We start from the raw sequence: 14,678 nt of genomic DNA, 5'->3' as shown, positions 1-14,678 counted from the left end.
GTAGAGACGGGGTTTCACCGTGTTAGCCAGGATAGTCTCGATCTCCTGACCTCGTGATCCGCCTGCCTCGGCCTCCCAAAGTGCTGGGATTACAGGTTTGAGCCACCACGCCCGGCCGAGACAATGGAGTTTTCTAAACATACAATCACGTCATCTGCAAACAGGGACAATTTGACTTCTTCTTTTCCTAATTTAATACCCTTTATTTCTTTCTCTTGTCTGATTGCCCTGGCCAGAACTTCCAGTTATTGAATAGGAGTGGTGAGAGAGGGCATCCCGGTCTTGTGCCAGTTTTCAAAGGGAATGCTTCCAGTTTTTGCCCGTTCAGTATGATATTGCCTGTGGGTTTGTCATAAATAGCTCTTATTATTTTGAGATACGCCCCATCAATACCTACCTAGTTTATCGAGAGTTTTTAGCTTGAAGGGGTGTTGAATTTTGTCGAAGGCCTTTTCTGCATTTATTGAGATACTCATGGGATTGTTGTCTTTGGTTCTGTTTATATGATGGATTACGTTTATTGATTTGTGTATGTTGAACCAGCCTTGCATCCTAGGGATGAAGCCAACTTGATTGTGTTGGATAAGCTTTTTGATGTGCTGCTGGGTTTGGTTTGCCAGTATTTTATTGAGGATTTTCGCCTTGATGTTCATCCGGGATATTGCATGTATATTCTGTTGATTTGGGTTGGAGAGTTCCGTAGATGTCTATTAAGTCCACTTGGTGCAGAGCTGAGTTCAAGTCCTGGATATCCTTGTTAACTTTCTGTCTCATTGAACTGTCTAATGTTGACAGTGGGGTGTTAAAGTCTCCCATTATTATTGTGTGGGAGTCTTAAGTCCCTTTGTAGGTCTCTAAGGACTTGCTTTATGAATCTGGGTGCTCCTGTATTGGGTGCATATATATTTAGGACAGTTAGCTCTTCTTGTTGAATTGATCCCTTTACCATTATGTAATGACCTTCTTTGTCTCTCTTGACCTTTATTGGTTTAAAGCCTGTTTTGTCAGAGACTAGGATTGCAACCCCTGCTTTTTTTTTTTATTTTCTATTTGCTTGGTAGATCTTCCTCAATCCCTTTATTTTGAGCCTGTGTGTGTCTCTGCACGTGAGATGGGTCTCCTGAACACAGCACACTGAGGGATCTTGACTGTTTATCCAATTTGCCAGTCTGTGTCTTTTAATTGAGGCATTTATCCTATTTACATTTAAGGTTAATATTGTTATGTGTGAATTTGATCCTGCCATTATGATGTTAGCTGGTTATTTTGCTCGTTAATTGATGCATTTCTTCCTAGCATCAATGGACTTTATAATTTGGCATGTTTTTGCTGTGGCTGGTACCGATTGTTCCTTTCCATGTTTAGTGTTTCCTTCAGGACCTCTTGTAAGGCAGGCCTGTTGGTATCGAAATCTTTCAGCATTTGCTTGTCTGTAAACGTTTTTATTTCTTCTTCACTTAAGAAGCTTAGTTTGGCTGGATATGAAATTCTGGGTTGAAAACGCTTTTCTTTAAGAATGTTGAATATTGAACCCCACTCTCTTCTGCTTGTAGAGTTTCTGCGGAGAAATCCGCTATTAGTCTGATTGGATTCCCTTTGTGGGCAACCCGACCTTTTTTTCTGACTGCCATTAACATTTTTTCCTCATTTCAACATTGGTGAATCTGACAATTATGTGTCTTGAGGTTGCTCTTCTTAAAGAGTATCTTTGTGGCATTCTTTGTATTTCCTGAATTTGAATGTTGGCCTGCCTTGCTACATTGGGGAAGTTCTCCTGGATAATATCCTGGACAGTGTTTTCCCGTTTGGTTCTATTGTCCCCATCACTTTTAGGTACACCAATCAAATGCAGATTTGGTCTTTTCACATAGTCCATAGTCCCATATTTCTTGGAGGCTTTGTTCATTTTTTTTTTTTTTAACTCTTTTTTTCTCTACACTTCTCTTCTCACTTCATTTCATTCATTTGATCTTCAGTCACTGATACCCTTTTTTCCACTTGATCCAATCGACTAGTGAAGCTTGTGCATGCATCACGTAGTTCTTGTGCCATTGTTTTCAACTCCATCAGGTCATTTAAGTTCTTCTCTACACTGTTGGTTCTAGTTAGCCATTTGTCTAATCTTTTTTCAAGGTTTTTAGCTTATTTGCGATGGATTCAAACATTCGCCTTTAACTTGGAGAAGTTTTTTATTACTGATTTTCTGAAGCCTACTTCTGCCAACTTGTCAAAGTCATTCTCTATTCCAACTTTGTTCCATCACTGGCGAGAAGTTGTGATCCTTTGGAGGAGAAGAGATGCTCTGATTTTTAGAATTTTCAGCTTTTCAGCTCTGGTTTCTCCCCATCTTTGAGGTTTTATCTACCTTTGGTCTTTGATAATGGCGACCTACAGATGGGGTTTTGGTGTGAAGGTCCTTTTTGTTGATGTTGATGCTATTCCTTTCCGTTTGTTAGTTTTCCTTCTTACAGTCAGGACCTTCAGCTGCAGGTCTGTTGGAGTTTGCTGGAGATCCACTCCAGACTCTGTTTGCCTGGGTATCACCAGCAGAGGCAGGAGAACAGCAAATATTGCAGAAGAGCAAATGTTGCCGCCTGAGCCTTCCTCTGGAAGCTTCATCTCAGAGGGGCACCCGGCTGTATAAGGTGTCAGTCAGCCCCTACTGCGAGGTGTCTCCCAGTTAGGCTACTCGGGAGTCAGGGACCCATCTGAGGAGGCAGTCTGTTCATTCTCAGATCTCAAACTCTATACTGGGAGAACCACTGCTCTCTCTTCAAAGCTGTCAGACAAGGACGTTTAAGCCTGCAGAAGTTCCTGCTGCCTTTTATTCAGCTGTGCCCTGCCACCAGAGGTGGAATCTACAGAAGCAGGCAGGCCTGGTTGAACTGCAGTGGGCTCCACCCAGTTCAACCTTCCCAGCCGCTTTGTTTACTTAGTCAAGCCTCAGCAATGGTGGACGCCCCTCTCGGAGCCTCACTGCAGCCTCGCAGTTTGATCTGCTGTGCTAGCAGTGAGCAAGACTATGTGGGCGTGGGACCTGATGAGCCAGGCATGGGATATAATCCCCTGGTGTACCGTTTGCTTAGACCGTTGGAGAGGCACAGTATTATGGCAGGAGTGTCCTGATTTTCCAGGTACCAAGTGTCATGGCTTCCCTTGGCCAGGAAAGGGAATTCCCCCACCCCTGTGCTTCCCCAGTGAGGCGATGCCTGCCTCGCCTCACACTCTGTGGGCCGCAACCACTGTCCAACAAGTCTTAGTGAGATGAACCCAGTACCTCAGTTGGAAATGCGGAAATCACCTGTCTTCTGCATGACTCACACTGGGAGCTGTAGACTAGAGCTGTTCCTATTCGATCATCTTGGAGTGATCTCCATTATTTTTAGTCCAAGGAACTTACAGGACTTTACGGGCTTTAAAGGTGTTAAGAAACGTTTGTAAATAATACACAAAGAGAAAAATGCTAAAATGCTATGTAGGAGAGTTTAGAGGAAGGTAGAATTACTTGTTTTTGAGAGAGAATCAGTCATAGATTCTACCAGGAAGAAGGCTAAACTTTGAAATATGGATAAGGTTAGACATGTACAAATAGGAAACATGTTTTTTATTTGTAGCAGTGGCTCAAAGTAAATGAAGAATATATGTGGAAAAGCACTATACTTTTAAGAAGATCCAATTTGTCTAATATTGAATGGGAAGTGTGTAGAAATAAAACAGGCAGAGTTGGTTGGAATGAGATCACTGAGGGCCTTCAGTGCAGTTTTTATATGTATATTCAAATATAAATCCACATTTACGAATATAATAAACACATTTTAATTTTTTTAAAAAAGCTGTGATTGTTATTTCTATGCTGTTGAATATATGCCAGAGGAAGGGTTGTAACTTTTTACTGAATTGTGTGTAGCTACTGTTAACTTCAGAAACATTTTTCTTATGAATGCTGATGTCCAGCTTTTAGTCATTTATTCTTTTCAAAATTTTCTTCATGATAAAAGAAATACATACTCAGTCTTTTAAAAGTTTAGATTCTGCAGGAAAATAGAAAGAAAATGGTCATCTGTACTCCAACATTTGCATTTGGTGTATAATATTTACTTTTGAAAACATTTTTAAGTGGAACACAGAATAAAAAGAGGTAGTTTTTTTTCCTGCTTGGATAATTTAGAACTGATAAACTGTTGGCTTCCCTACTTCTATTTATCTTCTGTGCTAGTTTGATAAACAACTTTAAATCTTTGACTAAAATCTTAAGTTTTCATTTAATCAGAATGTATTGGTTTGAGGTCACTTGAAAGTAGAGTGTATTTTTCAGTTTGTAAAACTGAAAAAAAGTAACTCATTTGTTATTTTATTCCAGAAATGTGTTCATTTTATTTTATTTTATTTTCAGTAAGTGTTACACAAGTTTGGGTTAACCAGTTTTCTGCTTTATAGAAGTAATTTGTGTTCTAAAGATAATAATATAAATAAGGATTTATATGACATTCCAAATTATAGATATTTTGGTGATTGACTCAAAAACTTTTCTTTTCCCTGTGTAGGACACCATTGCAGTGGCTAGATTTATTGTTTTTTTAGCTTCTTCATCTATAGGCAGAGATGGTAAATCTTGCATATTTTTGAAAGCATTTGAAGACCTCAAAGCAACTGTTTATGTAAGTATGTAGTTTTTATTCTCTAATTATATTGCAGATTTAATGAGCTACAGTGATGGGATTGAAAGTATTTCTGTTAATCTGCAGATAAACTACTTGGTCTGACTAAATTATTTTAATTGAATATTTTAAATTTAAAAAATAGAAGTTTTTTCTTGGTTTTATGTTTAGAATGACTAGATAGAAAAGGGAATTCCTTTATAATACTTCCATAATTACTTATTAATACTTATTAATTAATACTTAGTGAAATAATAAATACTTAATAATGAAACTTACAAAACTGCACAGACATTCTAGACTGGATATTATTCTTTGTAATTATACTATCAGGCACTTTGCTCTACCTGATTTCCCTTTAAATTAATCACCTACCCCTCTTTAGGTAAAACTGATTTTTTCCTTCTATTTTATTCATTGTGAAGATGGCCTTCCTCTCCTTTCCTCTTTTAACACTCTACTTTACACACACACACTTGAAAACTGCCTTTTTGGTCAAGGCTACTAGGTAGAATTGGGCTAAGCCAAGTGCCTGCAGGCCAACATCTGCCTCTTTTTTTCTAGTATGCACAAAGGTACTATAAGTGCTGGCAGTGGCTCTGCTTGATATTAAAATTAATAAATTAGGCTGGAGATGGGTAAAATTTGCAGTTAGAGTGATCACTGAAGCACTTCCTTATTTTTTTTGTTTTCTTTCTGAAAACGTCTAGGGTTCTATGTAGGAAAAATTTTGAATATCAGCTCTGATTTTCCACTTCTATTGGACTGATAGAAGTTTGCATTCTTTTACATTCTATCCTGAGAACTGAATATTGCTATGCTTCAAATTTAATCTGTAAGAACACTAATGTTTTAATAAAGTACATTTTCATTTGACCTTACATCTTTGCCTTTTTTTAAAGTTTCTGTAGCTTAGACAACTTTGCACATTTCACTCTTAATTTGTAAGCCATAACTTTATGTCATCCTAGTGAATTCAAATATTTTACAAGTATGTACTTTTACTACAGCTAAAAGCCTGTAATCACATTGGAGGTTATCTGTATACAAATAAGTTCTTTCTTTTTTTCCTTCAGGTTTATGTCAAATCTGTAAGAGCTTTTTCTACAGAATCAATGTCTTTGGTAAGATGATATTCAGTTTAATTTAGAATATTACACCTATACCCGTATATACCACACATATACATAGATACATGTATATGTATATTCAGTCCACTTTGTAGTCTGATTTTGATATAGTATCAGTACACTGGAAAAACATCATCTTTACTTTTTTATAGCTGATAATGTTTTATCGGAGTGATATATTTTACCTAGTAATCAATATCTGAATATTCTGTTGTCTGGAATAATATCTGCTGATATTTTGTTTAAGCTATACATACACAAGAAAAATAAAGTAAGTTTTACCATATGAAGATCCTTAAATTTTGTTTTAAACCATAGGCAAATTCATTTCTTTTTACATTAGCTTGTATTTAACCAGACAATTTTGTGCTGAATTATATAATTGAACAAATTATATAATTTTAAGTAATTTTCTTATGATACATTTCTCTTTTTTTTAACCATTTTTCCCATTATTTTAAAGCGTAGGTATAGCTAGAGCTTCCTCATAGCAATAGGAAAATTCTCATTCCCATTTTTATAGATAGTCTACTTGTAAGCTGAGTGAAACTGGAAAGAAGATATTAATAATTTATTGGTCTAGTTTAATATAATGTTTATGTTCTACTTATGTTTTTGAACCTTTAGTTTCAAATGGACAGAATTCAGGAACTGTTTCTAGTTGACAATGACTATAGGATACAGATACTAAATTCTAAGTATTAGTATAATTAATATTTTTGCGGGGGGACTGTTACCAGTAAAAGAACTGATGTACTTTTTAAAAAATGTTAATTAGCTCTGGTATAGTTCCCAAAATTGTTATAGATTGTTTAATTTAAAATATTTGATATATTTGTGAACCTGTAAATAAGGCAGGAATAGTAAAAGCCTCTGAACAATAAGTTAAATCAGGCATAGCTCTATTTGACTTTATTTTCCTGACTCATCAAAAGATGCTCATTTGGTACATTTCCACATTTTTCAACTGAGCATGGATCTTGCAGTTGATATCAAGAAAACTGACAGTTACTGTTTTTGAGTTTCTTGTTTTCCTGAAAAGTATATTTTTTCGAGGATATAGTATTAAATATGTAGTCTGTGAGGGCCAGGGTGTTTTTAGAATTTAGAAAATAGAGTATTTTATTTTTCAGTGGTAGAAAGTTTGCTTTTCAAGTGACTCAGGGTGATCATTTGATCTTGTACTGTCTTCAGGATTTAAAAGCTTTACTAGCCCACTTATGTGGAATCTGAAGGCCCAACATAAACTATCCCCTATATTTTTATTCAACCTAGTCTTGTCATTACCTTTGACCAGTACACTCCAGCCATCCAGACCTCTTGGATTTTCAAACATACTGAATGTGTTTTCTCTGCTTGGAACACTGTTGCTTATCTCATTCCCAACTTCTGTACTTCATTTAATTAGTTCTTTCTTTAAATATCTTTTCAAAGAGACCTTCTAAGACAACTCTAAGACATCTCTCCGCTTTTATGGTTTGTTCTTCCATTGGTGCAGGGGCTATTTGTGTTTCGTTCACACTTATTTTTATCGCCCTGTATAATACATGGCCCATCAATGAATGAAGGAAGGAAGGACAGAATATAAAGGAATGAATGAGTTGAATTACGCTGCTAGGTGTCTTTCTCTCTGTAGGCTTTTATTGTCTGCCGTGCTTGATTTTTGTCAACTGATTAACTTTCTGCCTATGCTGTGAATTGCATCTCATTTAACCCAGTGCTCACATTTTCTTGACTGATTGATTCTATAATGGGCTGCCACTTAAGCTATCAAAAAAAAAAAAATTGTTCATGTCTATGTGAAATGTGGATCAAGTGATGTACTTAATGATAGTGCCATCAAGTTATCTTTAGTATATCATGAGCCGATGGTTTTCTCATGGACATGTGCCTGTGCTGTGCAATACTGAGCAACTAGCTGTGTGTGGCTATTAAAAATTCAGTTCATGATTTGCACTAGTCATTTAAATTCCTGAATAGCCACAATATTGATATAGACTATTTTCATTATCACAGAAGATTCTCTTGGATAGTGCTGTTCTAGATTATTTAGTGAGCAATAAAAAACCTCAACAAGTATTTTTGTAAGTACTAAATAGTTTTATTAACCTAGGAGTTGTTAGGATGCCATAAATATTATATGCCTGTTGCTTTAGATATTAGCCCTGTGCCTTTTGCACCAGCAGTGTGAAACTATTTTCAGACCCCTGATTACATGATGCTAGTATGTGCTATCACTTCTCCTTGTTACTTGTCCTTCAAAATTTAGATTTTGTTGCCACCTTCAGAAAGCCTTTGCTTACCATTCTGGCTAACTCCACTATTTCTCTAGCTAACACATTTGTTCAAACTGATTTGGATGTCCCTCTACAGTCCTTTTTTATGGAATACAATAATTTATTGTGTCAGCAAGGGAGACCAATTCACTACTAAGATAGGGCTTTTTGGGAATCATTTAAATTTAATTACCTTGTTCAAGTGTGAGCTTACTCAAGGGTACATTAACCAAACTTGTAAGAATATTAACCTAACTCATTAGAGAATGATTAAGAAGCAAAAATATCAATTTATGAATTTATAATGAGGATTATATCTTAGCTGTTGTACACATAAATACTTGCTGATTTACATGGAAAGCCAAACAAGAAGTTGTTTATTGGTAATGAATAAACAAATGCCAGTTACTTGGTTGATTATAATGGTTAGTGTCATTGAGTTTTGCTGGCCTTTCCCATTCATCTCTCCATGAGATATTAAGATAGAGTATTGAGTGTACACTAAGCACACGTTTTCTCCCTACTATTCAGTATGCTTCTCTTTCATTATTTCTCTTTCCATTCCATTATTCTGTCGTTCTTTTTTTAATCATTGATGAGCTAGCTAGCTTTTATATTGAAGTTTGATTAGATTAGCAAATTCTACTCTTTTGTTTAAACTGAGAAGCCTCCTTGGAAAAACTAATTAATTTGAGTTTAAAAATTTTAACTCTCAGAGTGATAGGTGTCCTTTTTTTCATTTGATGTTGGGGCCACCTATCTAAAGCCCTTTAAGGCTTTTTTTAGTATCACTGTTAATATGCAAACATATCCTTGTAAACCACTTTCCCTTTTCTTTCCCAGCTTATTCACAGTTACTTCAAAAAATAGTCTTTTGCTCTCTTATTATTATAGAGCAAAAGGAGCTCGCTACCTGATGTGCTATAAGCCAATACTGTGAAATTGAATTTTTAAGAAAAGAAAAGCTGAAAGTCAGTCAGCACCTAAGGAGACATGAGCTGAGCTCAAATATGTCTCCCTGTGCTGTCTTTAAGTCAGTAATTTTATTAGAAGAGTTTTAGAGAGTAGATACTCGGATTAGTAAGTCATTAGTAGGACGAAAGGGGAGGTTTGGAAAGTCCTTGGGCATGCACAGTTATTTCTTCACATTAACGCATGGGTTGCACGTGCAAATTCCGGTGGAGTTAGTATGATGAATGTGATGGAAATTCATACTGTGATGTCAGCAAGCTCGTTCTCAAATTCCAGTCAGCCATCTTGGTTTCAACTGATTTCAGGTAGTTTGTTCTTGCTCTCAACAATCAGTAGGAGTTTCAGTAGTGTCTCAGCGAGTTGTTTCTTTTCTTATCTGATACTCTGCAAACTCAAGAATTTTTGTTAGTTGCTGATTTCAACTTTTCAGTAAGTTTTCATTTCTTATCTACTATTCTGTAAGCCCGAGAATTTAGGCATTATTAGTTTTAATTCTTTGGGGTACAGTTTCATTATTAGCATTTTAAATCTTTTTATACCATTTATGACTCAAAACCTGGCTTGAATTATGAGTCAAAATCTAGGCCTGCGGAAAATCTCTATAATAGCATGGGGGTAAAGGGAAGAGAGAAATTTTACCACAAGTTTTGAAGTGATATTAGTTAAAAAATAGAACCAAAATCTCTTAAGTTGCATTTTTTAGAATTTGCTCTCTGTTAACAATTTGATTTCTTGTCCCCCAGCTACAATTTCTTGACCAAATAAGCTGGGGATGTACTAACTTAAAGATAGCTAGGATGATTTAATTACTTAAAGATTCCTTGAGAGTGTCCTTAAAAAAAAGTTTTCTAAACTTACAAGAGATGTAACTTGTATTGTTAAGACTAGTATTCTAGTTACCTTTTCAGGGCTTCTAAAAATAACTCATCATGCCTAGTCATTTACCTTTAATAAAACTCTCTTTTCTTAGACCTTTTACATTGAAGATGTACATATTTTTAAAAAGTATTTCTTGTTTTCTGTTATTGCTTCAGTTTTGACATGTATTGCTGGTATTTCACTACAGATGCTGCTTGATTTACAATGAGGTTACATCCAGTAAACCCATCATAAGTCATAAATGTTATAAATACAAAATGCATTAAATAGCCTACTAGACCCATTCTAAAGTCAGAAGATTATAAGTTGAACCATCATAAGTCAGGGATTGTATGTATATACTGTTTGTTCCTTTTGTATTGGAGAATTATAATGTTTTAATTAGATTATAGGTTATGCCTTTATGAGCTAGTGTGCAAATTGTACCATTTATAAACAAAGTTCTAAGGGAAACTAGTTGGATAAGCTAAGCTGTGTTCATTGCCTTTTTTTCAGGTTACAGCTTCTTTTAGACACTTAAAAGGATAAAATACAGTTATATGGATTTGCTGCTAATATTATTATAACATGATTCTACAATGTAAATACTTACTATAAATGTATTCACTGTCTTCTCTTTTAGGTTCCAGCAACAAATTATATATATACACCCCTGAATCAACTTAAGGGTGGTACAATTGTCAATGTCTACGGTGTTGTGAAGTTCTTTAAGCCCCCATATCTAAGCAAAGGAACTGGTAGGTATTAAAACTGGTGGAATTTTTATGGAGTAGAAATGCATTATTGATTTAGGAACACAGTTCCATCAGTACCCTAAGTCCTAGAATAGAAGCTCAGTTCTGACCTATAATTGCCAAACAACACTGATACAAATTTTTTGGCTAGTTTAATTTGTAAAATAAACATGATCTTTAGATTCTAGAGTCTAGTTAAAGACAGTAAGGAAAAAGAATGAAGCAAAGGATGCCAAACAGCAACGTGAAACCATATGAACGTATAAAATTCACTGGTAAAGGTAAATATATAAACAAATGCAGAATACTGCAATTCTGTAACATTGATGCATAAATCACTTTTAATTCTGGTATAGAAGTTGAAAGGCAAATATATAAAAGGAGCTATAACTCTAGAAGTATGTTAATGGATACATAGTATAAACAGATGAAAAGTGTGACATCAGTAACATAAAGTGTGTAGGGAGTAGAAGTAAAAGTGTAGAGTTTTTGTATGCAGTTAAAATTAAATTGTCAGGTTAAAATAGATTGCTATAAATATAAGGTATTTTATGTAAACCCCATGGTAACCACAAAGAAAATACCTATAAAAGATACACAAAAGAAAATGAGAAGGGAATCAAAGCAGGTCATTACAAAAAAATGAAACACAAAGGAAGATAGCAAGAGAAGAAAATAGGGAATTAAGTGTCACAAGACATATAGAAAACAATGAATTAAATGGCAATCGTAAGACCTTTCTAATCAATAACTAGTATTATTATAAATGAACTAAACTCCCTACTAAAAAAATCATAGAGTAGTTGAGTGCATTAAAAAAAACAAGATACAACTATATGCTTTCTACAAAAACTCACTTTAGATTTAAGGACACACATAGGCTAAGTCAAAGTGAAGGAATGAAGGAAGATATTTCTTGCAAATGGTAATCGAAAGAAGAGAAGTGGCCATACTTACATCAGACAAAAGAGACTTTAAGTCAAAAACTGTCACAACAGGCAGTTTTGGGATATCATATAATGATGAAAGGGTTAATTCACCAAGAAAATATAACAATTATGTATGCTGCTAACATCAGAGCGCTTAATCCATGAAGCAGACATTTCAGAAGTGAAGGGAGAAATAGCAACACAGTTATAGTAGGAGGTTTCATTTCACCACATCCGGTAATGGGGGAGACGGTCCAGACAGAGATCAGTAAGGAAACAAAACTTGAACAACACTGTAGACCAAATGAACCTAACAGCATATTCTACCCAGCTAGAGCAGAGTATACATTTTTCTCAAGTGCACATGGAACATTCTCCAGCATAGATAACTTGTTAGGTCACAGAACAAGTGAATAAATTTAAGATAGCAAGTATCTTTTCTGACTTCAGTAAAATCAAACTAGAAATCAATAGCAGGAGGAAAATTGTAAAATATCGAAATGTGTGGATATTAAACAGTACACTCTTGAACAATCAGTGAGCCAAAGAGGAAGTCAAAAAGGAAATTAGAAAATATCTTGAGACGGAAGTGAAAATACAGCATACCAAACATATGTGGTGTGGCAAAAGCAGTTTTAACAGGGAGATTTATAGCAAAAACTATATACATTTAAGAAGCAGAAAGATCCCAAACAAGTTTACACCTCAAGGAACTGGAAAAAGAAGAACAAACTGAACCCAAAATGAGAAGTACGGTGAAAATAATAATGATCAAAACAGAGGTAAATGGAATAGAGAATAATAACAATAGGGAAAATAATCAGTGAAACTCAGTTAATTTTTTTTGAAAAGATACATAGAACTGGAAGACTTTTACTTAGACTAAGAAGAAAATGAGAAGACTTAAATCAGAAATGAGAGTACTTTATAGCTGATGCCACAGAAATACAAATCATAAGAGACTACTATGAAAATTTATATGCCAACAAATTGGATAACCCAGAAGAAATGGATGATTTTCTAGAAACATAAAATCTGCCAAAGTTGAGTCATGAAAAAATAAAAAAAAAAAATGAACAGACCTGTACCTAGTAATGAGATTAAATCAGTAATCCAAACACCTCCCAAAATAGAGAAAAGTTGAGGACCAGATAGCTTTACTAAGGAATCCTACCAAACATTTAAAGAAGAATTAATGCCAATCCTTTTAAAACTCTTCCAGAAAAATTGAAGAGGGTGAAATACTTCCAAACCCATGTTATAAGACTGACTTTACCATAATAAAAAAACCAAAGACTACAAAAATAGATGCAGAAATCCTCAGTAATATACTAGGTAACCACATTTAACAGCACATTAAAAGGATCATACACCATGACCAAGTTAAATATATCACTGTGTTGCAAGGATATTTCAACATAGAAAGCCAGTCAGTGTGATACTTTAAGAAATGCAGGATAAAAATCACATGATTAGACAAGATGGCTAATTAGAGGTAGCTAGGAAGTTGTCTTCCTGCCGACGGAAACCAAAATATTCAGTAAACCAGATCTTTGAAGAGAAAGCGAGAGTTTCTCTTATTGCATAGAGAGGCAATGCAGACACCAAGACTGAAGAGGAAGGAAGCTGGGAATTCTGTGCGTGGTTGCCATGTGCCAGGGCTAGTTTCCGGCTTTGAACAGCTCTTAGAAAAGGGGAGAGTGAAGGGATGGCAGGACAGCTCACTCTTGCCATTGACCTCTGGAATCCTAGCTACAAGAAATCTCACCATCCCCATGGACATTTGAACTCAGAGGGCAGGGGAATCTACCCAGAAAGTAGGCAGAGTTAGAGCTACAGCCTGTGTATAGGTAGCTCAGGAACTTTTGCATATAGGACAGCTACAGTAGAATGTCACCATTGGTGTCCATGCCCAAAGGCTCTTCATCTTTTTCCAAGTAGCTCTAACACAAGCTGACTGCTGGGCCAAGAGAGAGCAGGGTTGACCTCCCCATGGGATGGGAGCATGTCTATTCTTTAGGTCTGCCAGCCCTTCCCAAAGTCCCTGCCTGGCTGCTCCTGCAGGATCATGTATGCAGCACAGCCCCCATTACACAGCCTGGATGATTTGCTGGTGACCCAGCCTGAATACTTTACTGGTGGTCTGGGAGCACTTTGGATCCCCCAGCACAGATGGTACCTGATCCTGAAGGGCCAGAGGATGGAGCTGCAGGCTAGTCCCAATGCCCCAGGGCTGCAGCGTGCAGCTTGGCAGTGCTAACCTGATATCTGTAGCTGGTATGTGAGTGAGGGAGGAGCCCTCACTCTCAAAACACTGAGAAAGGTAATGAGTTCATGGGGCCAGTGCAGAAGTGGAGGATCCCTTCCAACACAGGTGGTCTGGGAAGGGAGTGGCCTGTCTCCCAGCTGTGCCCTATGCCCAAGGAAGAAAGACCCATGACCCAGAATACCTAACAAAGGAGACATGGGCACAGTGCTAGTGATTGGTGGGGGCTCTCTTCAGGCCCAGGACTGGTGGGGGCTCCCCTCAGGCCCAAGAGCAGACTTGGTGAAGGGGTCATCCCTCTTCCTTTCCAACATAGACCAGTGCTGTGAACTCACTGAAATACAAAGGCAGCATAGCTGAATAAGAGGCTGTATGCCATTACTTTTAAGCACCATATATTGGGTTCCATCCCAAATTGCAAGACCAGAAATATTTTTCCAGCATATGTTGCCTATGAAATCCAGGACAAGAATCAAATAAAGATCCTATACAGAGTCTTGGTCCTCTAAAATAACCCAGAAACGAAGCCAGTTGGATATACTCAACTTAAGCCACAGTTACAGAAACACAAGCTCTCTCAGTTAAGAACCAGTGCAAGAACTCTGACAATCAAAAAGCCAGAGTGTCTTCATACCTCCAGGGAGCCTACTAGCTCCCCAGCAATATTTCGTAGCCAGATTGAAATGGCTGAAATGACAGGCATAAAATTCAAAATCTGGATGGCGAGGAAGCTCATCAAGACTCAAAGAAAGTTGAAACCCAACCCAAGAAATCTAAGGGATTCAGTATAATGATACAAGACCTGAAAGACGAAACAGTAATTTTAAGAAAGAA

The 14,678-nt window shown here is 36.4% G+C and overlaps 1 protein-coding gene across 4 annotated transcripts in view; it reads left to right on the top strand.

The window, feature by feature from the left end:
• POT1 (protection of telomeres 1) overlaps positions 1–14,678 on the top strand; it is a 119,866-nt gene that overhangs the window by 26,675 nt on the left and 78,513 nt on the right. For all 4 annotated transcript variants that reach the window (XR_001885953.1, XR_001885951.1, XR_001885952.1 and 1 more), the window contains exons 4-6: positions 4,545–4,658; positions 5,735–5,782; positions 10,538–10,652. Coding sequence is in view for 1 of the 4 variants with exons in the window: in XM_017873817.1 (XP_017729306.1) it covers positions 5,774–5,782; positions 10,538–10,652 (124 nt within the window). In the remaining 3 variants the exon portion in view is untranslated. The remainder of the gene's footprint in view (positions 1–4,544; positions 4,659–5,734; positions 5,783–10,537; positions 10,653–14,678) is intronic.

The sequence above is a fragment of the Rhinopithecus bieti genome, unplaced genomic scaffold (assembly GCF_001698545.2).
Source record: "Rhinopithecus bieti isolate Rb0 unplaced genomic scaffold, ASM169854v2 scaffold_7683, whole genome shotgun sequence".
Classification (NCBI taxonomy): domain Eukaryota; kingdom Metazoa; phylum Chordata; class Mammalia; order Primates; family Cercopithecidae; genus Rhinopithecus; species Rhinopithecus bieti.
The sequence above is the reverse complement of the archived record's forward strand: the minus strand, read 5'-3'. Positions and strand labels throughout refer to the sequence as shown.